Raw genomic sequence first — 26,861 nt, 5'->3', positions numbered from 1 at the left:
GCATTGTTTTTTTTTTTGTTTCTTTCTTTTACCGGAGGAACCGCACTGCGATTGCTGGAACGTAATTGCTGTTGTGTCAACAGTTGCTTGCGGTTTGTGATTTATTAGAACTTTTTTTTAGCTAGGGCCTATCTTCATGCGAACGAAATTCGGCAGAAACCAAGGCTCAGTGGCGGCGGGCCTCCTTTACGGCCACTATTAAACGACGACTCCCTCACGGATAGCCCGTTGCTTCCCACGCTGCTTCCAGTATGCAGCCATTTCCTTGATGTGTTGTTGTAGCCTGTTCCGGCAGAGCTCCCGAACCTGCATTTCAGCATCTGACAACCATCTCTCTTCCTCAAGGAAGTCAAACATTAGGATTATGAATTTGCAATTTGGCAGAATCTGAGGGGGCGCCCTGTTACGCCTGGCCCAAACCTTTACCGCAGATCTGGTGCTCTTGAGGCAGCTAGCAAGGCGTCCGGCAGCGTCCGTAGAACCGGAGAGGCAACGCCAGGCCGGGAGGATGGAAGGGAGGAAGCCTGGTTTCTTGAGCCAGGCATTTTCGAATCTGAAGGAGTTGGACTTTGGGACTGTGGTGGACATGGTTGCGATGATGGGTTTGTGATCAGAAGTGATTCTGACAGATGAGGTTAGTAGGGCTGAGGGGAAGACATTGTTGAAGGTTGCATTTGTGAAGGCACGGTCGAGTCTGGCAAGGATAGGTGAGCGACGTTTATTTGACCAGGTGTAGAGACAGTCTAACAGAGGAAGTTCAGCAAGACTAAGGTTGTGGATCACGTCATTAAACTGATTGCAGAGGAGCTGGTTCACAGTGCCAGTGTTCTTATCTTTGGCATCGCGGATGAGGTTAAAATCCCCAACAATGAGCCAAGGCCCAGAGATGCTGGCACCAATTTCCAGCAGGATGTCAAGGAAGGCTGGGGTGTCTCTGTGGTCGGATGGGGCGTAGACGTTTGTGATGTGGATGTCAGAGTTCGAAGCGAGCAGACGGAGATGCACAGTTAGAGCGTGATGATGAACAGCATAGGAGGTGAGATGGAGGACGTCGGGGTTCCAGGCAGTAATTACCCCACCTCGCGTCCCAGCAGCAGGGATGTGCATGAATTTGACAGCAAGGCATGTGGGGAGGAAAGAGTGTGCTTTAAAAGTTGTGATATCGTGGAGTTTGGATTCCTGGATGCAAGCTACATTTGGGGCAATAGACGCAATGGATTCACGAACAAGATTACATTTTTCCGAGTCGCCAAGACCACGAACATTCCACGACATTACAACGAGATTCTTGAGATTACACATAGGGGGGACTAACAAACACCATGAACACAAGGCTAGAGAGGGAATAGAGGTGGACCAGACCATAGACTAGACTGATGAGAACAGAACTAGACAGAGCAGAATAAGTAACTAGGACACAGACCCAAGATAGCCACGGGGTGCAGACCGACCAGCTCACTGCACCTTGAACACCACAGCTGTTGTTCATCATTCTTTGGCGAGCGGCACCACGCCAACAGTATTGGCAGTAGAACATCCCAGGCCTGCTGCACGGACTAGTTTGCGCAGCGCAGGGATCGGGATCGGCGCAATGGATCGACTGAGCAGCCCTTTTTTCTGAACTTCCTGTTTAACAGCAGCAGAGCAACCGTGGAGTGATTCCTTCAATTCTTTGAGTCTAGTAGCCTTCATTGAAGCATGGGCAAAATTGTCGTCTTCTTTCGCAGCAAGCCTGGAGCTCTTGCGGCGGATGGTGGTGATAACACTGGCACGGGGTGGACGACCGATGTGCACCAAACGGGGGGCAGAGGAGGCTATAGGCGAGTTAGTGGGGGTGTTGCAGGGTTTGACGGCCGAGCTATTCGAAGGGACAGGTTTGCTGCGGTCAGGCACATTTTTGGCATTGCATGACATTGGGGATTGGGTGTTTGCTGGAGCGGTTGTAAGTCGGGCGAGGACAGCAGACATGCCAAGGAGTTGAGCAGCAATGGATGCATTTTGACTCTCTGGGTTGAAGGTGTTGCTGTGGGGGAAAATGGTTGATATGTGAGCAGGATGCTGAGCAGTGGGAGCATGGGGGCATGAGCTTTCAGGCGGCGTTGGAGCAGGTGTGTGTGGTGGCGGTGGGGGTGGGGACGATGGGGGTGGTGGCATGGGTTGGAAGAATGGGCGAATACGTCCATCCGGACCAACCTGATCAGCGCGACGCCAGACACGAATGGGAAACACCTGTGCAATGCACCCCATCCTGGAAACACCATCAGTTGCCGAAATCCAAATTTCAGAGGGTAGATCGAGGTAGTGGTTGAGCTCAAGCAGCACACGCAACGGTCCGAAATTGTCACCAGTAAGGCAGCGTGGATCCACTTCCACTACCTCGCAGCAAGCACCGAAACAGCGTTTGATCACATCTTCAGACCAGGATGAATCACCGAAACAGCAAGCACCAACACGGCATTCCACCATGCCCACGCTACACAGAGGCTAAGGATGAATCATATCAGCAAAATAACTGTACAGGAGCAGGAACTGTATAGCCATGAGACAAAAATTGCAGCCCTCACAAACTACTTCGCCAACATTATGGGAGAGTCTGGCAGCTCCACTTGGTCTTTTGATGTCCATGAGCTCTATGCTGGTCATCCATGCGCATCAGATTCTCTAACTGCTCCCTTCACTGAGCTGGAAGCAGCAACGGCCGTTCGCTCGATGAACAAGATGAGTGCCCCTGGGCCAGATGGCTTTGGCCCCTGTTTCTACTATAGTGCATGGAACACAGTTAAGTTACAAGTGATGGATCTGCTGGGTGCCTTTCATCATGGGAATGTGGATCTTGAAAGAATTAACAGAGCATACATGGTGCTCTTGCACAAGAAACAGGGGTGTACGTCTGTTGACTCTTTTAGGCCGATCAGTCTTCAGAACTGCAGTATCAAGATAATTACAAAGATCCTGACCACCAGACTTCAACAAGAAATCCACAATCTGATCCACTTGGACCAAACAGGATTTATTCGTGGGCGCTCAATCACTGAAAACTTCATCTATGCAATGGAACTGACTCAGTGCTGCCACAAGAGGAGAACTCCAACTATGATCATTAAGCTGGATTTTGCAAAAGCCTTTGATACTGTGAATTGGACTGGGCTACTTACAGTGCTGAAAGCTAGAGGGTTCAACCAAACATGGCAACAATGGATTCTACAACTGCTATGCACTTCTAAGAACGCCGTTCTGCTAAATGGTGTGCCTGGCCCATGGTTCACCTGCAAGCGAGGACTAAGACAAGGAGATCCCCTCTCGCCGTACCTTTTTCTCCTGGTTGCTGACGTTCTGCAGAGCTTGATCCAATGCAACTCCTCTATCCACCATCCGCTTGTGGGTGATAGCCCCTGCCCAGTCTTACAGTATGCGGATGATACCCTTATTCTCCTGCGTGCCAACATTGCAGACATCACAGCTCTAAAATCAGTTCTTGATGCTTTCTCAGAGGCTACAGGGCTAAAGATCAACTTCCATAAAAGTACTGCAGTGCCCATAAACGTGGACAACACCCAACTCTCAGACATGCTTAATATTCTTGGATGCAAACTTGAAGGTTTCCCACAGACTTATCTAGGCCTACCTCTGTCCAGCACGAAACTACACCTATCAGCATTCACACCCCAGATTGCAAAAACTGACAAATATCTAGCAGGTTGGCAAGCCTCCCTCCTAACGCCCATGGGAAGAGCTGTCCTGGTCAACTCTGTTTTGGACAGCCACCTCATTTATATCATGTCTGCAATCTCTCTTCCATTGGGAGTTGTCGCACAAATTGATCGCAGGCGACGTTCCTTTCTGTGGACTGGGGAGGACAAAGCCTCTGGAGCGTGCTGCCTGGTTGCATGGGAAAAAGTTTGCACCCCAAAGGTAGTGGGGGGACTTGGAATCAAAGACCTCAGACTGCACAACAGATGCCTCCTTGTCAAGCTAATTCATAGGTTTCATTCAGCTCCTAACTCCTCTTGGGCGGCTTGGGCAAGAGCAAACTGCAACGTGGCTACCTTGGAGGGTGATGTGCACGGGATGCACTGGAACAACCTGCGCGCGGTGCTACCCATCTACCAGGCCATCACTACTTCCGTAGTCGGAAATGGCCATAACACAAACTTCTGGCATGACGCTTGGTGTGGGGAAGATGATCTGGCAACACGCCTACCAGCGCTCTACTCTCACTGTTTGGCCAAGCAATCAAGTGTCCACGACATTGTCACAAATGGACTATCTCTAGTCCCTAGACTTTCAGATCAGGCACAGATGGAACTCCATCAAGTCCAGGACATCATCAATGATTCTGCCCTCAGTCAACAGCAAGACACTCGCGTCTGTTCGTTTGTCTCTCAGAGTGGAAAATTCCAAACATCCAAGCTCTATGATTTCCTCAAAAAGCAAGATAGGGTGACGAACCCTGCTGCAGCCTTCATTTGGAGCAATAAAGCGCCACCGAGAGCCCAATTCTTCGCTTGGCTACTCACCCAGGGGAAAATTCAGTCCAAAGAAAATCTGCTGCTGAAAAAAATTGTGGATGAGGACACTTGCGATGTGTGTGGCCAGGAACGCGAAACTGCTGATCACATTGTTCTCCGCTGCCACTTTGCCAAGACCTTCTGGCTTGCGATTGGCTTTCACATCCCCAATGACATGACTGTGCAAAATTTGCACCAGATTGAACGGCCCTCAAACCTCCCGCAAAATGAGTTCAGCTCCTTTGTCATCCTATGTTGCTGGCAGTTGTGGAAACGCAGAAATGGTTTTGTTTTCAGGCAAGAGGCAGCCACCCTCAACCAAACTCTCCAGCTAATTTGCGCCGAAGCTGCCAGTTGGAGTCACAGGCATAGCTCTAAAGAATCCAGAGTAAAAGAAGCCTGGAATATGGTGTTCTCAAATGCTAGATTGTAATCAACTCTTTTCCATGTTGCTCTCCCAACCGGATATATCCGGCTATGTAAACAATTCTGTACCATCTAGCCTTTTTGGGCTAAACGGGAATGTGAAATGAAATGGAATCAAGGTGGGGAACCTTTCCCCCCCCCCCCCGATTATGATAAAAAAAAACTATTAAACGACGACCGTCCTCTCCAGAAACTATTAGAGAGGACGCAGCGGAAAATTGTTTCATTCATTGCTATTTATATTTTGATAGCAATGATTCCTCCATGTATCCACCGTGATTACTGGTCACCAAATTAGCCATCAGCAATTTATATAAGAAAAACATAGAAATTCTTAACCATTGTGCACGTAAATATAAATCAGTAATTTATATAAGAAAAACATAGAAATTCTTAACCATTGTGCACGTAAATATAAATCTACGAAAAAGTTTTTGAGCAATGATAATCAATTACATGGACTCTAGATGTCTCTATACCGATTATTTCGGTTCTCCAATCAATTAACATAGCTATACTCAGCAATTCAAAGAAAAAACAATAAAATAATTCTTTATTACATTACATCATTTATGAAGTAAAGAGTATAACCGTGGTGAAGTTTAGCCAGTCATCTACTCATCTTCAGTAAAAATGAATATTTTTCTTCATCGGTAAGTGGCTAAACCCAAATAGTTATTTTTAGTAGAATTAAACCAATCAGTAAGGCTTAGTGAAATCAAAGAAAACTTCTTTTTTTATCTTAAAGACAGCACGAAACGTCTTGTACAGCGACACATTCTCGGTTCAATCGTAAACGACGGAATGGGCCGTGTTGTTTGTGTTATTTGGGCCTGCCAAGCAAAAAAACGTAAAGGCCGGTTGGCTCGTGTTGGTAAGATTCCAGCCCAGCGAACCGTGCCAAGCGCTCGCCCTAGCGTTTTGCGAGGTAACGCTAACGCCTCGACGTCGTCGGCACTCGGCAGCCACGCCTTAAGTGCAGGGCCCGCGTCCGCCGTGCCAAACTTACTGTTGATGATGTAGCAGTATTGGAAACAAAATGAAACTCTTATTGAGAATGACATAAGGCGATTACCGATTTTTTCATTGGGTTCTTGCTTATGTGGAGTAAATATTCTTTTACTCCTAGAGCGATCAGGTTGCCTATTTTTGAATCAGTACGTTATATATATTAATATCAATTCATTTCATATTTTTTCAATTAACATGTTGAAGGATTTCTATCAACTTTGTGTCGATTTTCGCTACGCCCTACATCACCAACCTCCTGGTCAGGAGTGTGTTTGGGTACGTGCTTGCCCTCGTGATCCCCTCCAGCGACTTGCACTGCTCCATCCATGCCCACACGGCGGCGACGCCATATCCTGCCTCGCGCTCAATGTCGCGCTCAATGACCATGGCTCGCTCCTCATGTCTGGCGACGACCACGACTTGCTCCTCAACCCTTGGACATCTTCTGCACGCAGTCTGATCTCCTGTATGCCTAGTCTTCATCACTCTGAAGATCAGCCAATGAGACCTAAATACTCTATACTTTAAACCCTCGGAGGCAATCTAAAAACAAATAGAAAGAAATTGAGATGCGATCTAATTCCACATAATACCGAGGGGTGAGGCTTTTTATTGAGAGGGGAAGTTTCTAGTTATAGTTCAATTCCAGGGAATTGGGCCTTTGATCGTAAACCTCAATCCACATGCAACCAAACAACAGAATTTTGGAAAGTTGATTCTAATTCTCAATTATGTGCTCCAATATCTACATCCAAATGAGGTATAATGTAAATTGAGAACAAAGTGTGAATCAAAAGTATCGCTAAAAATGCAGGTTTTTTGTATGATTTCGCAGGAGTGAAGTCAAGATACATGGTCTACGATTTGAGATCATCTCGGCGTCGACAGAAGGACAATAAAAAACTTATTACTCCGGCTCTTCTGTCGCAGGAACCCTAGTAAAATCGCAATTGCGGCAGTGGGTCAAGTGAGTATCAGGGGATATCACACGAGTCCACATCATACAGCAATCGCTGTCACATTTGAAAACACAATCATAGTCCCCCACATCGGGAGTGCAGATGATCTAGTTCTATAGGCAAAATTGGCAAACAGGAGTCGAGGACGTTGGCTCGGAAGCAGACGGAAATACCAAGACACCGTACTTCCAGATTACGTATGAGAACACATTGCCAGACAGATGAAACAACAAACTTCTCAACATTTCCACACTACGGAAAACCTATGTACATATTGCCTGATGATAACTAAAAATTCAGGTTTACAGTTCATAATCACACAGGCTGGGGTGCACAACTTATTTTACTAGGCTAGGTATACGGCAATCGAGAAGATTGAACATGCGTTAAAACTAGAGCAGAATAACCGAGTGGTAGGATGTGGCTCTACCCGTTTAGTTTCTCCATTAATAATCACGACCTGTATAGTCCTCCCATGTGTATCAGGCGGTCAGGCCCATTCAGCACACCTTACTATGTAGAACTGAAATCTAAGACCTATTCAGTTTACTCCAACATAGAGGCAGGGCCAGGCCCAGGCTGCAAAAAAAAAATCCCCAGTTGTTTTAGCTATGTCATGTTGCATTCTCTGGGATCAGAGTTTTCCCTTTCGTTCCTTTCCGCATCGTCAAATCCAAAGTCGAAAGCCTCATCGTCATCACTGGCCAAATCTGCACTAGCCGGCTCATTCTCGATATTCATTTCAGAATCTCTCCTACGTAACAACCTCAACACATGCATCATGACATCAGATGAAAGTGTCGCTGTTGCTTGAGAAATATGAACTGTCCTCTCAAGTTCATTAGCGGCTATTATCTGTTAAGAAATGAAACGAATACAACGTCAGAAGTAAAATGGGAGGAAATGTATCAAGTACAACTCCATAATCACTTGTACTTGCATTAGTAGAAACAACTTACTTGCTTTGCATTTTTAGGCAGCGGCATAATCAATTTTTTAGCTGCAGGAGTCCAAAGCTTAACAGTGTTATCAATCCCACTAGTAGCCATAAATGGGAAATGCGGGTGGGGTTCAATGCAGTTAACTACACTTTTGTCACCATTCATCATCCTGATCAATTCACCTCCCTTCTTCCTCCATATGAATACATTCCCGCAATCTGATCCACTCACAACATATTCATCATGTTGTCCAAAGAAACTGACTCCCTTAACAGTTCGAAAATTCCTGTGCCCTCTGTATGCTTGTGGCTGATCAAGCATGTTGAAAAACTCTGGCTCTGCCGACACAGGATTTGGACCAAGACCTATATTGTGTTGGAACAAATAGATAAGCTCATCATTGTAGGATACAAGTATCTCCCTTGCATAGGAATATGCAATACTGGTGATGTGGACCCTCGCACTCGCACCCTTAATAAGGTGCTTAGGGCAGAAGGTATCTACAGGCTGGTTTGTGTTTCTTGAACCATCCAACTGGAATTTCCTCATGTCATACAAACGTGCATACTCGTCGGAACCACCAATTGAAAAATAGTAAGGATTCTGTGGGTCAATGACAATGCTATTCAGTTTTACACGGCGTCTGTCATTCAAGAAAGAACAGCAGGTGAAAAGCTTTGTTGCTGAATCGCTTCTTAAGTCAAACTGTAAGGGAGGGGAAACGAGTTAATCCCACAACACTAATCGCATATATTAGAATATAGTAGCCTAGTGACATACATGTTGTACCAAGCCATCCTCTCCACAACTGTAAAATATGTAAGGGTTTCCTGGTTCAATAGCCATCTTATGCACCCGTGAATCGTGCTCCCCAACTAGTTTAGTTGTGACTTCACCGCCCTCCTTTAGTCGTCCTACTCGTACCTGGGTGGCAGAAGTGGTTTATTTGGTTGCAATGAAGAGAAAAACATCCATGATGTTTTAGCATGGAGTACAAGGAGCTGGTAGCCAGTAACATCATTTCCAATATGGTACTAAGTAAAAAGAAAATTAAAAAGTAGGCAATGCCAAGCTTACTTCAAAATAATATGTATTTCAGGGCACGACAATAAAGATGCATGCAAGCATTTGTGGGTCAATTTCCACAACAGCAAAGTTTAAATTCTGCATAGCCTTAACTTTTGAAAGCGCTGCTCCAGTTTAGACAAAAGAGGTTCGAAGCTAAAAGCCTGAGAGGGAAAATGATGTTTTTGTAGTTTGCCTTAGTGTTTTTCGTTGAAGGATTTCTGCAATGCTGACATAAGTTGCCATCATGCCATCTACTCCATTTTTGTAGTTTGCCTTATTAAGGGTATAGGTGATGTCCTATGCATGAAATAATAGTTGCCATCATGCCATCTACTCCCTCCGTCCCAAAATAGACTCGCTTTTCGAGGAGTCAACCATTTTTAAATTTGACTAAATATATACAAGAAAACATTAATATTTATAGTACATAATTACTAGCATTAGATAGATTTCCTAATCTATTTTTACAATAAATTTATTCGGATATACACATGTTGCTAATATTTTCTACAAGTCTACTCAAACTTGAGAAACTTTGACCGGCATGAAAACCATAGCTTCAATTACATTGGGATGGAGAGAGTAGGTTAAAAAACAAATTACCTAGAACCACGGCAGAAGCTCAACATGGTTTACGAATGTGTTGCATAAGTTACTTAGGGTTGCAAGGCTGATGAACGGTATTCTACATACAGCTGTCTTTCTCATAATAATTTATTACGATATTATGTGCAATGACCTCAGTCTCTTTACACATGATTCACGTGCCAGGAAATAAATCATGGTAAAAAGTTCCTTGAACTTGTTTGAGACAGATAAAAAAATGTAATGCATCCATCCAAATCATTGCTGGTAGAGACAAACCTGGCCATCAGCAGCAACAGTTACGATGGTGCTGTCATCAGTAAACGGCATCACACGAGCATGGAAGACATTATCTTGGTGACCAGAAGGGTAAACAAGCTTTTTAGTTTTAGAAAGCCAGTCCCATAGTATGATGTTTGTGTCGTCTGAACCAGACACAAGGAGGTCTCCAGCAGGGTTGAAGCTTACGGTATTAACACAGCCTTCATGACCATGCAATTTTCCATACTGAGACATAGACGACACTATATGCTACTCCCTCGAAGAAGAAAGACAAAAATGACAAGCAATTAGCACCACATATAAGAACAGTGATTAAAGCCAACTCTGTATCGTAGAAAGAAACAGTTATATAGCAAAACTACCACAAAAATCATCGTCATGATCTGTTATATAGAGAAGGGCAATCCTGGTGCAGTGGTGAAAGTTGTCTTACTGAGCCATCAGGTCGCCAATTTGAAGCAACCTCACCGTATTTGCGGGGTGCCTTGGTTCATCCTTTTTCTAGACTCCACAAGTGTAGGAACCTCTAGCACTAGGTCTGCCCTCTTTACGTTATATAGCTAGAGTTGGAACATCTTGTAACACATGCCATCCAATACGACATTCGTCAAGCTTGAAAAGAAACGCTTGGGAAAGAAACTAGCCAACTAGTAGACATCAAACTTGAACAAAATGTATAAATCTTATCCCCCATGTCACAAATTTCATCAGTAGTAAAATTGTGTCTAATCTATAGGCCCAGACAGCAGACAGTCTTATTCGGACGCTTAAATTTGAGATTGAGATTTACAGCACTAGTTCCATAAATTCGCAAAATGAAGTTGCTAAACGGGTACAAACAAGCTCAACGCCACATCAACAATAGAACCTAAACCTACCCACCAGCCATCGTACTCTACCCAACCGAGAGATATATGAACCCTTACGCATTGCCTTCCAAAGTTCACCGAGCAGATATGGTCGAATCATCTACCGAGTAGGAGATACTGAATTCCGGAAGGATTCCAAAATTCGAAGTGCCAGGATCAAACAGAAATTAACAGAGAAGGAAAGAACCTCGGAGCCGCTGATTCGGCGGGAAGAGACGCGGGGGAATGAAGAGCCGATCTCGCGGCGGCCGACTTCCAAGAAGCAGCTACCCTTCCGGCGACCAGCTGCTTCGATGGCGGCGGCGGCCATGGTGAGCGGTGGAATGCACTAGGAGATAGGAGGGGTTGGGGATTTTGTGGGATTTTTAAATGGTAGAATCTGCTAGTCGAGGCGCAGGAGCAGGATGACAGTGGTAACATCTCCGACAAATGACCTATAAAAATGCTCTACAATTTAAAAATAAGTATATTTTATAAAATTTATGACAACAATAAAATATCTCGTTCCAATACTAAATTCTTAAATCTAGATTATAAGTCACTTGAGAGGATGTCATATAATTTTTAAGAAAAATTTATGAAATGAGACACTATTGTAGTAGTTTTTTCTACAAAGAGCCCCATATTTTAATTTGAAGCACAAGTTTGAGTTATTGTTGGAGATGCTCTAAGATATATCGTGACCACCTATGGTCATATCCAGGGCTGAAAAAACTCGCTAACTGAAACTCAAATCCGAAATAACAAACCTAAACTGGGAATACCTAAAATCTGAAACAGACAGTAAACACTAAAACCATTTTCGTTTTCATATTTTTCATCAGAAACAAAATCGAAAGTGACAACTCCGGAAACGGGAACGACATCAGTAATTTGAAAACATCGAAAACGAAAGCTCAATATGGAAAACACACCGGTTACTGTCGGATCAAAAATACACCAGTAAAAATCATGACTTGTACCACCATGGCTACAAGTCGACCCTCTGCACAAGCGCACCATCTGATCGCCGCCATGGAGGAAGTGGAGACGCGGATGTCCGGGAAGTTTCAACGGGCTTTGGAGGCTTCGACAGTGACGATCAAGGAGCTATCAAAGAAGTTGGACGGGTTGGACACCTTGTCTAACAAATTGGAAGAGATTGAGACGCGTCAGGTGGAGCATGACAAGATTACGCAATATCTTCATGCCAAGATGGATCTCTCCATTAATTCTTTGGCCTAGATGTCTCAAGAGCAAGTACGGCTGTCTAGCGCGGTGACGACTGCAGCCCGGGGTGGACCCACAACACTGTGGGTTTTTGCGGGCGACAGATTAATGGGAGCACACCCTCATGTCAGACCACCTGGAGTTCATGTATCTTCCTCTATATCTGCTACTTTGTCGGTCGAGGAAGCAAGGTCGGGACATGAGATTAGCAACAAAATGGGTGCAGATGCTGATCCGAATCATCGAAGAAGCTGGTTGCCAAAGTTGGAGTTCCCGATGTTTGATGTAGATGAGGCTAGAGTTTGGATCGATAATTGTGAAGCTTATTTTTTGTTATACCAGATTCCTGAGGAGTTCATAGTTAGTGCTACATCTCTTCATTTGAGAGGTAGGGCTGCTCACTGGTACCAGGCTTTACGTGATTCAGTCGAATTTATGGAGTGCTTTCACTTCAAGATGTCGATATTGGATGAGTTTGAGTATCCACACATTCTGATAAGATGCTAGAGTTACTAACCTTGTGACAGATTGGATCAGTGCTGGGATACAAAATTCAGTTTGAGAAGTTGGTTTACTACATCAAACTATTTGACAAAGCGGTTAGTGAGACATTACTAGTAACTCAGTTTATGCTGGGCCTCAAACATGAGTTGAAGCTTGTGGTGGAAACTCAGTCTCCTAAGACAGTTTCGATGGCAGCACAATTGTCCTTGAAACATGAGAAGTGGCAAAACAGACAAGCTCCCTCGGTGAAGAAGAGTGCATGAGCAAGAACAGTTCTGCCACGCATCATGAAGGAGAACCAAGAATCACAAGGGGGTGTGGAAGGCCAAGAAGTTAAAAGAATATAGAAGAGCAAATGATTTGTGTTAGAGGTGTGGAAAAATATGTGCTAGGACACAAGTGCAAGGCCCTTGTACACCCACAGCTGAATTGTATTACTTTAGAGGATGGAGGAGATAGAGGACCATTGATGTCTGATGAGATGTTGGATTTTTTGGAGACAAGTGGAAGTAGGTCTGATGAGGAGATGACCTTATCCATTAATGCAATATGCGGCACTGATAACTCTAGGTGTGTGTGAGAGCACCTAGAGGGGGTGAATAGGTGATCCTGTAAAAATTCAACAACTAATAGCCACAAAACTTGGTTATAGAAATGTTAGTGCTACTAAGTAGTTGCGAAGCAAGTTCTTGTGGGCAAGACAATCACAAAGAGATCAACACAAGAGACACACGATTTTATCCCGTGGTTCGGCCAAGTAACACTTGCCTACTTCCACGTTGTGGCGTACCAATGGACGAGGGTTGCACTCAACCCCTTTCAAGTGATCCAATGATCAACTTGAATACCACGGTATTCTTTGCTTATCTCTTTTTCCCGTTTGCGAGAAATCTCCACAAGCTGGAGTCTCTCGCCCTTACAACAAAGATCACAATGAAGGAACGAAGTAAGGTTTGGAAGAGCAACGCACACTAGAATTAAATCCACACCGCAAACACACACACAAGTGAGAAGATGAGCACACAAAACACGCGCGGGGAGTTTACAACTCGAAAAGTGCTCCAATCTCAAGAATGATGAATGATTGCGTGAAAGTGAGGACTAGAAGTATTGGAATGCTTAGAGTGTGCTTGGGTGACTCCTCCATACGCCTAGGGGTCTCTTTTATAGCCCCAAGGCAGCTAGGAGCCGTTGGAGGCCAACAAGGAAGGTTATCCTTGCCTTCTGTCGGGTGGCACACCGGACAGACCGGTGCACCACCGGACAGCCACTGTTCATGTCCGTTGCGCAATCTCCTTCCAATTCTAGCACAGCCGACCGTTGCAGATTCGTGGCAGTTGGCGCACCGGACACTGTCCGGTGCACACCGGACAGTCCGGTGCCCCTGCCGACCATTGGCGCGAGCCACGCGTTGCCCGCGGATTGCGCGGCCGACCGTTGCGCTGGTGGCCGTTGGCTCACCGGACAGTCCGGTGCACCACCGGACAGTCCGATAAATTATAGTCGTACGCCGCCAAACATTCCCGAGAGTGGCCAGTTCGTTGGAAGCCAGCCTGGCGCACCGGACATTGTCCGGTACACCACCGGACAGTCCGGTGTGCTAGACTGAGCTGAGTATTGGCTGCTCAGATCCAAGTCCTTTTCTCCTTCTCTTTTCTCTGTTTCTAGCACTTAGACAAAATATGTTAGTACTCAAACCAATGTACTAAGTCTAGAAACATACCTTGTTACATGATTTGCACTTCTTGCTTGTTTGACACATAACCAACTCACTTAGTATGTGTTGGACACTTAATCACCAAAATATAATAGAAATGGCCCAAGGGCACATTTCCCTTTCAATCTCCCCATTTTTGGTGATTTATGCCAACACATCCAAAAGCAATGCAAGACATGCAACATTGATTCAAATTGAAGATCAAATTATTTTTGACTCAAATTTGGCATATTTGGATCATTCTTTGCCACCACTTGGTTTGTTTTTGCAAATCGAATTCATTTTCCTATCTCTAATTCAAACTCACTTGTTTGGGCATAAAGAGAGATAATCTAATGGAAAAATTGATCAAGTGCCAAAAACTCCCCCTTTTTTCATAATTATAAATTCTCCCCACAAGAGACCAAAATTTGACAATAAGAGTATTTTGACAAATCAAAAGTTCTAACTCTACTATTTTTAAAATTATCAAGTGGTAGCTGATCCATTTGCTTTGGCCTTAATTTCTCCCCCTTTGGCATGAAGCACCAAAACGAGATCATTATTGGCCCTTTAACCCTATTGCCTCACCAAAATTGTTAATTAAGAGCAAAAAGGCAATAAGAGTATAAGAATGAACTTGGAGGTGAGTACACTAATACCAGAGTGCAGTGGAAGTCTTTGCATGGTCCAAGTTCACCTTTCCCTTTCAATCCGTCTTTGAGACTATATCAAGTACACTTAAACACAAAGGTTAGTCCTCAAAGGGTCAAGTTGTAGCACTTCTCCCCCTAAATATGTGCATCACTCACACATGTACTTGTGAGGTCCAAGGATCCCTTGTACAACTTGAGCACCATAAATAAACAACAAATCTCATAAATGCATAAAGTAACATGATCAAGGGCATAAAACACATGTATGCTATAGATCAATCCAAGTTACGCGAATCTAAGACATTTAGCTCACTACGCAGCCTACAAAAGGTTTTCTCATCTAAAGGCTTGGTAAAGATATCGGCTAGCTGGTTCTCGGTGCTAATATAGAACACTTCGATATCTCCCTTTTGCTGGTGATCTCTCAAAAAGTGATGCCGGATGTCTATGTGCTTAGTGCGGCTGTGTTCAACAGGATTATCTGAAAGGGAAATGTGCCTTTGGGCAATTTCTATTATGTTTTGGTGATTAAGTGTCCAACACATTTAAATAAGCTCTCATATGGTAAACAAAGAGAGAAGTGATAATCAAGGCAAAGGTATGGTTCTAGACTTAGTACATTGGTTTTTGTGTGTACTAATATATTTGTCTAAGTGCTAGAATTAGAGAAAAGAGAAGAAGAAAAGGACTTGGCTGGAGCAGCCAAGACTCAGCTCGGTCTGGCACACCGGACTGTCCGGTGGTGCACCGGATAGTATCCGGTGGTGCACCGGACAGTGTCCGGTGCGCCAGGCTGGCTTCCGGTGAACTGGCCGCTCTAGGGAGTTTTTGGCGGCGTACGACTATAATTCATCGGACTGTCCGGTGGTGCACCAGACTGTCCGGTGAGCCAACGGTCGCCAGGGCAACGGTCGACCGCGCAATCCGCGCGCGACGCGTGGCCTGCGCCAACGGTCGGCTGGGGGCACCGGACTGTCTGGTGTGCACCGGACAGTGTCCCGTGTGCCAACCAGCCCAAAGTTGCAACGGTCGGCTGCGCTAGGAATGGAAGGAAATCGCGCACCGGACATGAACAGTGGATGTCCGGTGCGCCACCCGATAGAAGGCAAGATTAGCCTTCCAAGAATGCCTCCAACGGCTCCTAGCTGCCTTGGGGCTATAAAAGGGACCCCTAGGCGCATGGAGGATACATCCAAGCATTCTTTGATCATTCCTAAGCATCTAGACTCCGCTCCCACGCATTTGATTCTCTGTGTTAGCAATTTGAGCTCCTCTTGAGTTGAGAACTCCGTGTGTTGAACTTAGAGCTCAAGTTGTGACTTGTGTGTGTGGTTGCGTTGTGGATTTGAGTCTTGTGTGCGTTGCTCTCCCCTCCCTTACTTCCGTGCTTCTTTGTGATCATCAATTGTAAGGGCGAGAGGCTCCAAGTTGTGGAGATTCCTCGCAAACGGGAGAAAGTATAAGAAAGAAGAACCCGTGGTATTCAAGTTGATCATTGGATCACTTGAAAGGGGTTGAGTGCAACCCTCGTCCATTGGGACGCCACAACGTGGAAGTAGGTAAGTATTACTTGGCCGAACCACGGGATAACTCGCGTGTCTCTTGTGATTACATTTCTGTGATTACTTGTGCGTTTGCAAGAGCTCGCTACTTAGTCATACTAACACTTAACCAAGTTTTATTGGCTATTAGTTGTTGATTTTTACAAGATCACCTATTCACCCCCCTCTAGGTGCTCTCAATTTGTATCGGAGTCGTTCTCTTCACAAAAGGGACTAATCGCCCGAAGAGATGGATCCTAAGGGAAAGGGGATGGTGGTCAACGACAAAGAGAAGGAGTCCTTCCTCAACGAGCCAAGGGACGATAAGCCCACTGACTCTGGCTCAAGTCACAAGAAGAAGGATGGGAAGAAGAAGAGGCGCATCAAGAAGATCGTCTACTACGACAGCGACGAGTCTTCTTCTTCCCCAAGAGACGACGACGACAAGAAAAGGAAACCGATTAATTCGAATTTTTCATTTGATTATTCTCGTATTCCTTATAATTCCAATGCTCATTTGCTTTCCATTCCTCTTGGTAAACCTCCACACTTTGATGGAAAGGACTACACCTTTTGGAGTCACAAAATGCGTAGTCACTTATTTTCTCTCCATCCTAATATATGGGAGATAGTAGAAAATGGAATGCAATTCGACAGTACCGATAACCCCGTGTTTATCAATGAGCAAATCCATAAGAATGCACAAGCTACCACTGTTTTGCTAGCATCCTTGTGCAGGGACGAGTACAACAAGGTGAGCGGCTTGGATAATGCCAAGCAAATATGGGACACCCTCAAGATATCGCATGAGGGGAACGACTCCACCATGATCACCAAAATGGAGTTGGTGGAAGGTGAGCTAGGAAGGTTTGCCATGATCAGGGGAGAGGAGCCAACGCAAACGTACAACAGGCTCAAGACCCTGGTCAACAAGATCAGGAGCTATGGAAGCACGAGATGGACGGACCACGACGTCGTCCGACTTATGCTCAGGTCCTTTACTGTTATTGATCCTCATCTTGTGAACCTCATCTGTGAAAATCCCAGGTACACAAAGATGACTCCCGAGGAGATTCTTGGGAAGTTTGTGAGCGGGCGGATGATGGTGAAGGAAGCACGATATGTTGATGATGCTCTGAAAGTTGCCTAGAGGGGGGTGAATAGGCAAGTTAAAACTTTTTCAACAAAAACTAGAAGCAAACTGGGTAAAACTGAATTGATCTCGAAATTCACCCAGTTAACTTTGGAAATGAGATGTTCTAAATGATCCACAGGGTTCAAAGTAGTAGATCTGAGAAGGGCACTTCTCAAAATCCACACACCAAAAAGATATGAACAAATCTTCCACGGAATGGTGAGAGAACGAAGAACATGTATAAGCACAATGAACAAGAACACAAGAGACACAAGATTTATCCCGAGGTTCGGTCACACCACCAAGGTGCCCTACTTCCTCGTTGAGGCGCCCACAAAGAGCCGAGTCTTTCAACCCTAATCCTCCCTTTGCCGACCACAAAGGTCAAGCCCACACAATAATCTTTGCTCAAACGAGCGGGTAATACAAACTTTCTTGTGGTCTTCCACAAGATTTGGAGACTCACAAGAGACACCTAGTCGTCTAGGAGCTAGAAGCTCCAAGAGTAATGAATCCACAAAGAACTCGATGTAGTACCAAAGCCCGAATCAAGAAGCGCAAGAGAGATTTGGAGATGAAGCACAAAAACCGCAGCTCTCAAACTCACTCAATGATTTCTCTCCAAAGATTTGAAATGGGAGAGGCAAGAGATGTGTGAGAGAGAGAGTGGGAGGTGTTCTTCAAGTTAGAAATGGGGTTTTGGTCGTGATCTCGTGTGGGGAGAGAGGTAGGAGTGAGTATATATAGGTGGGGCTTCAAAACTAGCCGTTTTTGACTTTTCTGCCCAAAAACTGGTTGAACTGGTCCCAAAACTGGTTGAACCGGTTTTCAAAAAGCTGCGCACAGCTTTTTGGCTGACACAGCAGACTGGCAGAAAAAAGTGAACAGTGCAAAAACCGGTTGAACCTGTTTCCACGAGACAAAACCGGTTGAGTGTCCGGCTGAACCAGTATTTTCCAAAAAGGTGAACAGTGCAAAAACCGGTTGAACCTGTTTCCACCAGACAAAAACCGGTTGAGTGTTCGGTTGAGTGTCCGGCTGAACAAGTGTTTTCCAGAGAGCAATTTTGGCCAAGATAGACTTAAAAAGGTTGTACTACATATTTTCACTAAGGATTAACAATGGTAAAATGGAAGTTTTAGATCAAGGATTTTGAGCTTTAGTACCAACACCAACCTTCTTTATGGACCCCCCTTGATAGTACGACGATTCCTATACTCAAGTTAAATAAAATATAATTAAGTAAACTCCTTGAGTCATTGGTGTCTCAAGTGTGATTTCTCCATGGTGTTGCTTCATAAGGATCACAAACATCTTTGTCTCACCTTTTGAAGCAAACACAAATCGAGCCTGTGACTTGTGCCATTTCACCATATATGAGTTCAAATCATGGCTTTAAGTCACCTTACTGATGCATCAACATGTTGTAACTCTTTATAGCTGATTAGTTCATCGACTTAGTGCAAGTACTCTCTTCTTCACCTTAGCCATGGTACCTCGGTCTACAAGCCGTCGCTTGACCTTCACCTTCGCTTAGTTCCTCGAAGCCCTTTCCTTGCTATCTTCACCCTATCAAGCCATTCTTGAGTCACATCCTATTGAGCATCCATTGAGAGAATCATTTCTTCAATATTTGTGTCGGCGTTTCGACCCCGGGGGGTCCCTGGACCGACGAGTAAATTGTCGCCGCGTGTCCCAGCCCAGATGGGTCGACGCGAGACGGAGCACAAAGGGGGGCAAGGAAGAGGGAGACAGGCGTAAAGGGGAAACCCGCGGCCTTCGTGTTGTCCTGCGCCCAGGTCGGGTGCGCTTGCATTAGGGGGTTACAAGCGTCCGCGTGGGAGGGAGCGAGAGGCTTGTACGCGCCGTCCCGTCCTCTCCGCGCGGCCAACCTTCCCGTATGAGAGCCCTGGACCTTCCTTTTATAGGCGTAAGGAGAGGGCCCAGGTGTACAATAGGAGATGTAGCAGTGTGCTAACGTGTCTAGCAGAGAGGAGCTAGTGCCCTAAGTACATGCTGTCGTGGCAGCCGGAGAGGTCTTGGCACCCTGTTCATGTGATGTCGTGGCTGTCGGAGGAGCGCTGGAGCCTTGCGGAAGGACAGCTGTCGGGGCTGTCGAGTCCTTGCTGACGTCTCCTTGCTTCCGTAAGGGGCTGAGAGCCGCCGTCGTCATGGAGCACGCGGGGCGCCATCATTATTTGTTTACCGGGGCGAGCCAGATGGGACGCTGGTCTTGTTCCCTGTAGCCTGAGCTAGCTAGGGGTAGGGTAATGATGGCCCCCCCTGTGACGTGGTCGGTCCGAGCCCTGGGTCGGGCGAGGCGGTGGCTCCTCCGAGGTCGAGGTCGAGTCTGTCTTCCGAGGTCGAGGTCGAGTCCGAGCCCCGGGTCGGGCGAGGCAGAGATCATCGTCTGAGGCCAAGGCTGAGTCCGAGCCCTGAGGTCGGGCGAGGCAGAGTTCATCGTCTTCTGGAGCCGAGGCTGAGTTCGAGCCCTGGGGTCGGGCGAGGCGAAGTTCGTCATCTTCCGGAGCCGAGGCGGAGTCCGAGCCCTGGGTCGGGCGAGGCGGAGTTCGTCGTCTTCCAGAGCCGAGGCCGAGTCCGAGCCCTGGGTCGGGCGAGGCGGAGTTCGTCGTCTTTCGGAGCCGAGGACGAGTCCGAGCCCTGGGTCGGGCGAGGCGGAGTTCGTCGTCTTCCGGAGCCGAGGCCGAGTCTGAGCCCTGGGTTGGGCGAGGTGGAGTTTGTCGTCCGAGGCCGAGACGGGGGCCGAGTGAAAGGGAATTAGGCTTACACCTAGTTCCTAAATAATTTTGGTGGTTGAATTGCCCAACACAAATCTTTGGACTAACTAGTTTGCCCAAGTGTATAGATTATACAGGTGTAAAAGGTTCACACTCAGCCAATAAAAAGACCAAGTTTTGGATTCAACAAAGGAGCAAAGGGGCAACCGAAGGCACCCCTGGTCTGGCGCACCGGACATGTCCGGTGCACCAGGGGGACTCAGACTCAAACTCGCCACCTTCGGGAATTTCCAGAGGCACTCGCGCTATAATTCACCGGACTGTCCGGTGTACACCGGACAGTGTCCGGTGCGCCATGGAGAAGCGGCCTCAGGAACTCGCCAGCTTCGGGAAACTCCAACGGCTAGTCCGCTAAAATTCACCGGACTGTCCGGTGTGCACCGGACTGTCCGGTGCGACTCGGGTGCAACGGCTACCTCCGCGCCAACGGCTCCCTGCAGAGCAATAAATGCGCGCGCAGGAGTCAGAATCGCCCATGCTGGCACACCGGACAGCAAACAGTACATGTCCGGTGTGCACCGGACACCCAGGCGGGCCCACAAGTCAGAAACTCCAACGGTCAGAATCCAACGGCAGTGATGACGTGGCAGGGGGCACCGGACTGTCCGGTGTGCACCGGACTGTCCGGTGCGCCATCGAGCAGACAGCCTCCCAACGGCCACTTTTGGTGGTTGGGGCTATAAATACCCCAACCACCCCACCATTCATTGCATCCAAGTTTTCCACTTCCCAACTACTACAAGAGCTCTAGCATTCAATTCTAGACACACCAAAGAGATCAAATCCTCTCCAATTCCACACACAAAACCCTAGTGACTAGTGAGAGTGATTTGCCGTGTTCATTTGAGCTCTTGCGCTTGGATTGCTTCTTTTCTTTCTCACTTGTTCTTGTGATCAAAACTCCATTGTAATCAAGGCAAGAGGCACCAATCGTGTGGTGGCCCTTGCGGGGAAGTTTTGTTCCCGGCTTTGATTTGAGAAGAGAAGCTCACTCGGTCCGAGGGACCGTTTGAGAGAGGGAAGGGTTGAAAGAGACCCGGCCTTTGTGGCCTCCTCAACGGGGAGTAGGTTTGCGAGAACCGAACCTCGGTAAAACAAATCCGTGTGTCTCACTTCATTATTCGCTTGCGATTTGTTTTGCGCCCTCTCTCGCGGACTCGTTTATATTTCTAACGCTAACCCGGCTTGTAGTTGTGTTTATATTTGTAAATTTCAGTTTCGCCCTATTCACCCCCCCTCTAGGCGACTATCAATTGGTATCGGAGCCCGGTGCTTCATTAGAGCCTAACCGCTCGAAGTGATGTCGGGAGATCACGCCAAGAAGGAGATGGAGACCGGCGAAAAGCCCACTACAAGCCACGGGAGCACTTCATCGGAAGAGTCCCGCACCAAGAGGAAGGAGAAGAAGAAGAACTCCTCCAAACGGAAGGAGAAAAAGTCTTCCTCTTCTCACCACAAAGAGAAGAAGGAAAAGTCTTCTTCCCACAAGCCGCATCGGAAAGGCGACAAGCACAAGAGGATGAGGAAGGTGGTCTACTACGAGACCGACACTTCATCAACATCGACCTCCGACTCCGATGCGCCCTCCGTCACTTCTAAGCGCCAAGAGCGCAAGAAGTATAGTAAGATCCCCCTACGCTACCCTCGCATTTCCAAACATACACCTTTACTTTCCGTCCCATTAGGCAAACCACCAACTTTTGATGGTGAAGATTACGCTAGGTGGAGCGATTTAATGCGATTTCATCTAACCTCGCTCCACAAAAGTATATGGGATGTTGTTGAGTTTGGTGCACAAGTACCGACTGTAGGGGATGAGAACTATGATGAGGATGAGGTGGCCCAAATCGAGCACTTCAACTCTCAAGCAACAACAATACTCCTCGCCTCTCTAAGTAGAGAGGAGTATAACAAAGTACAAGGGTTGAAGAGCGCCAAGGAGATTTGGGATGTGCTCAAAACCGCGCACGAGGGAGACGAGCTCACCAAGATCACCAAGCGGGAAACAATCGAGGGGGAGCTCGGTCGGTTCCGGCTTCGCAAAGGGGAAGAGCCACAACACATGTACAACAGGCTCAAGACCCTGGTAAATCAAGTGCGCAACCTCGGGAGCGTAAAGTGGGATGACCATGAGATGGTTAAGGTCATTCTAAGATCTCTTATTTTCCTTAACCCTACTCAAGTTCAATTAATCCGTGGTAATCCTAGATATACTAAAATGACCCCCGAGGAAGTTATCGGGAATTTTGTTAGTTTTGAGTGCATGATCGAAGGCTCGAGGAAGATCAACGAGCTTGATGATGCCACCACATCCGAAGCTCAACCCGTTGCATTCAAGGCAACGGAGGAGAAGAAGGAGGAGTCTACACCAAGTCGACAACCAATAGACGCCTCCAAGCTCGATGTTGGGGGCCTTCGTCCTCCGAAGGTCCTCAAAAACATGATTTGACAATGTTTTCCGAGTGGATTATGTGAACAGGTACCTTCGGACTCAGAATTACGAACATGAAGTGCGGTCAGGACGAAGCCTGAACCAGACGAAGGACGGGCTGATTACCAAGCTCCACGAAGGATGGTGCACAGCCGAAGCTGTGCGCAGGGAAGCTTCGTCGCGATAGCAGAGAGGGGAACCGACTTAAAGATGAAAAGACTACGTGGGCCTTGTCAGATTTCCATAAGTCATGGACAAATGTAATGGACATAAATGTAATTTTACGTGGGCTGCGTCCCGCGTCTATAAATAGATGAACAGTACTCCCGTACTGTTCACGCTGACTTGGCATTTGCTTTTGCGTCACGCTTGTACTTTTTATCTTCTCTCAGGACCGAAGGTACATTTGTAATTTGAAATCATTTCTATTTTTCCATGTTAATAAAATAGAAATGATTCTATGATGATGCTTATATTATATTTCATGCTTTATATGAATCCTTCGTCATTACTTGTTATGTTTACGAAGGTATGTCTCTTATGACCTTCGTCCGAAACTCATTATTTCCCGAAGGGACATAATGCTTCGAAGGACGAAGGACTTTAACACTTAACACTTTTTATGTTGCCTTGTTCTTAACTCTTAGCATTTGAGAACAAGTCCCCAACATTGGCGCCCACCTCCGGTGAACTCACTTCCACTTCGAGTTTTTTGAACACCTTCGGAAGCTATAGACCCTCGCTATGGCGCCGAAGAAAGCTTCAGCGACTGGGGCTGCAGCACTGCAACCGCTGGACCCCAACCAGGAGACCGTCTCTCTCCGGGAGGCCCGAAACCAGAAGAGGAAGGCTGTCAGCCCGACGATTCAGGAGGATGAACTAGACCAAGAGATCAGGGACATGGAGATGCTACATCAACAGGTGCAGAGGAAGAAGGAGAAGATGGCCAGGCTAGCTGAGCTGCAGAGGCAGATAGACGAAGCTTCTGAAGAAGTCCGTCATCTTACCCACGATGAGCAGAACCGAAGGCCTCAACAAAAAGACCTTCATCAGGAGGGCTTCTTCAATGAAGATGACTGGTATGACAATTTTCATCATGGAAATTTTGTTTTCGACGATGCTTCTCCTCTGTCCGCTGAGCTGCAGGCTACACCTTGGCCTTCGTCCTATAAGCCACCCCAGCTTCCCATGTTCGATGGCCATTCGGACCCGAAGCAGTTCTTGATGAGTTACGAAGCAACAGTGTCTTCGTATGGTGGCAATGCTGCAGTAATGGCAAAGTCTTTCGTTATGGCCGTCAGGAGTGTTGCTCAGACCTGGTATTCCTCCCTTCGGCCAGGAACGATCACTTCATGGCAGAAGCTGAAGGATATGTTATTGACCAGCTTTCAAGGATTTCAGACGAAGCCGGTCACTGCTCAAGCCTTGTTCCAGTGCACTCAGGATCATGAAGAATACCTTCAGGCGTATGTCAGAAGGTTCTTGCGTTTGAGGGCGCAGGCACCAACGGTGCCCAATGAAATTGTCATCGAAGCCATGATCAAGGGGCTTCGTCCTGGACCTGCTGCTCAATACTTTGCTAGGAAGCCTCCTCAGACCCTGGAGAAGCTGCTCCAAAAGATGGACGAGTACATTCGTGCTGACAATGACTTTCGCCAAAGAAGGGAGGAGGCCTTCAGATTTTCTGAAATGACCAGGGGCTTCGGAGGAAGATCCTATCCGAGGCATGTCAGGTCCATCCACAACTCCACTCAGAATGATGATAAGGGGAGTCAGCAGAACAGACCGCAGTGCTCCTCACAGGCTTCGGGGCAACAGCAAAGCTCCTTCCGACCACCAGCTCCAAGAGGCAGAGGCGCCAGGGGCTTCGGCGGAAGATTCGGGGATCAACCCAGAAGAATATTTTGCTTATTCTGTGGTGAAAACAAAGGTCATACTACCAGGATGTGTCATGTTACCATTCAGAAGCAAAAAGAGATAGCCGAAGCTGCCGCGCAACAGGCTCAGCCGAAGCAGGTCATGCACACTGCTTCGTATCATTCGCCCTACATCCCAGAATATGTGGGCAACCATCCTACAGTCTCTGCTGCTTCGGCAAGTCAGCCTTCAGCTTCCTGGCAACAGCCCCCGCCTCCACCTCCGTTGCAACAAGGCCAGCAGCCAGAAGGGAGCCAATATGCTCCACATCAAAGGGACTTCAGAGAACAGTCCGAAGCTCGCACGGTCAACAGCACCGTGCCAGAGTCAAAACACATCTATTGACAAATATCCTACCTTAATAGCAATCTTTTTCATTCAGTTTTATTTTTTCTAATAAAGGACATTGTTTAGGTTTCATGTAATTAGTTTCGTTGATTCCTACAAGAAAAATATGTTTTCTTCACAGGTTTGTGATAATAAAAAGGACCTTCGGACTATCGAAAATCCTTCGAAGCAACAAAAAGTCGTTCTAAGGAACGCAGAGTAAGTCTGACGAAGTCACAAAAAGTCGTTCCGAAGGGAGCGCAGTGTAAGTTTTCTGCTCCAAAGTCGTTCCAAAAGGAATGCAGAGCATACAGCGAAAAGTCAACGCTGATACCGCCTAAGTAAAAGGCGAAGAAGCTCCAAAGACGTTCCTAAGGGAATGCAGAGCTTATACCGCCTAAGTAAAAGGCGAAGAAGTTCCAAAGACGTTCCTAAGGGGATGCAGAACTTACAGCGAAAAATAAACGCTGATTCCGCTGAAGTAAAAGGCGAAGAAGCTCCTAAGGGAGGCTTATAATGAAAAAGTCAGTATTGATACAAAAGATTGTGCCCCATTGCAGGAATGTGTGTATCTTCGGCACAAAATATCATTTTGCATAACATAACATCATCACATCATTTTGCATAGCATAATCATCATACATCATGCTGCATGTGGCACAAGAAGGGGCATGTTATCGATATTCGGAAAATGCTTTGAAAAAGGGCAAATCATGCCAAGTTACAGGGAGAAACAATATTGATTTTCGAGGTATAGCTTCGGAGATTATTTTTACGAAGCTTGGATATTTCTTATCAGAACACTATGGATATTGTCATGATAAATGATAAATTCTTCTTCACGAAGCATGAAAAGAAGGGAAGGTGTTTTTTCGTCGAAGACTCAAAAATGGTACGTGTTTAAAGTTTCATGCATCGTAAAGAATTGAATCATAAAACAAGTATATTACATACAGGATTACAGAATATTACACAAATCATATATCAAATGTTTTTTGTAATAGCACTTAGTCTTCCCTAAGTACTATCTCTGCAGCTTCGTTCAGCAGTCGATCGACAACCTGATCCATGATAGCTTCGGCCATCTTTTTAATTTCGTCGTCATCTTTAGGCTGAGGGCCCGAAGATGCTTTAGTAGGATCTGAGTGAGGACGGGATACTATTACATCATTATTACAGATCGCGAACGAACTATAAAATTAAAAGTTATAATGCAATGAAAACTATTCGTTAGTACCTATTTGCCCTTCGGGCTCTGCGTTTTTCTCAGCAGCCTCGGCTACTTTTCTAGCCTCATGAATCCCTTTCTCGCTTTTCTGAATGATTTCTTGGGCCATTTCTCTACCACCGTTGTCCCAGATGTCGGTGAAAAATTTTCCCCCAATCGCGCTAGCTTCGGCTGAAGGATCTTTTATATCTTCAGTGGACAAGGTGGCTTCGGACTGCGATAAAATCTTTACATGTTCACATCCTTTCCCCTCCAAAATAGTGGCAATCCCTCTGGCACCAGAAAAAGCGCAGATGTCTCCGCGACTATTTAAAATTTCTTCAAAGGCCTCCGCCTCATGATTGATCCATTCCAGGGGACCTTCGGGGTTACCTCTTATAAAGTTTTCTTCTTGCGAAAATGCGCCAACGCTGGCGAAGCTAGTTTTTATTTTCTTGACACACTCTATAGATTTGTCGAAGCATTTCTTCTTGGCTGACCGAAGCTCTTTAACAGTTTCTTCTAAATGATTTGCCCATTGGTCGCTGAGTTCTCGCCTTGTTTCTTCAAGTATGCATTCCTCTTTAGCTCTGGCTAATTGTTTACGAAGGTGTTCAATTTCACACTTCTGAGCTTCGGCCTGACCTTTGAAAATAGCTTCGTCTTCTTTTATTTTATTTATTAAGGAATACAATATTTTGTCTTTTTCGAGACCTTCGTTCCTCAGTTCAATTACTTCGGAACGAAGGTTGCTCAGGGCTATAGTACATCCTTCGTCCTCAGCATCTTTC

At 46.2% G+C, this 26,861-nt stretch overlaps 1 protein-coding gene across 1 annotated transcript; it reads right to left on the bottom strand.

Annotated features, from left to right (window-relative positions):
- Window positions 1-7,097: 7,097 nt before the first annotated feature.
- Window positions 7,098-11,095, bottom strand: LOC103634486 (DDB1- and CUL4-associated factor 8). Its single transcript, XM_008656225.3, has 5 exons — window positions 10,837-11,095; window positions 9,778-10,029; window positions 8,626-8,769; window positions 7,864-8,550; window positions 7,098-7,759 (listed from the first exon to the last, which is right to left on the bottom strand). Exons 1-5 carry the CDS (start codon window positions 10,957-10,959, stop codon window positions 7,514-7,516), a joined length of 1,452 nt encoding a protein of 483 aa, XP_008654447.1. The 5' UTR covers window positions 10,960-11,095; the 3' UTR covers window positions 7,098-7,513.
- Window positions 11,096-26,861: the final 15,766 nt, after the last annotated feature.

Source organism: Zea mays, chromosome 1 (assembly GCF_902167145.1).
Source record: "Zea mays cultivar B73 chromosome 1, Zm-B73-REFERENCE-NAM-5.0, whole genome shotgun sequence".
NCBI classification, from domain to species: domain Eukaryota; kingdom Viridiplantae; phylum Streptophyta; class Magnoliopsida; order Poales; family Poaceae; genus Zea; species Zea mays.
Note: the sequence above shows the minus strand (reverse complement) of the source record. Positions and strands in the feature narration are given on the sequence as shown.

Bases quoted from the DNA above. Each gene is read 5' to 3' on its own strand.
- LOC103634486 (XM_008656225.3), bottom strand. From the start codon at position 10,959: ATGGCCGCCGCCGCCATCGAAGCAGCTGGTCGCCGGAAGGGTAGCTGC. The intron at 8,770-9,777 runs GTTTGTCTCTAC...TCTGCCACCCAG, and splicing joins CTGTTGCTGCTGATGGCCAG to GTACGAGTAGGACGACTAAA. The intron at 7,760-7,863 runs GTAAGTTGTTTC...ATTTCTTAACAG, and splicing joins TGCCTAAAAATGCAAAGCAA to ATAATAGCCGCTAATGAACT.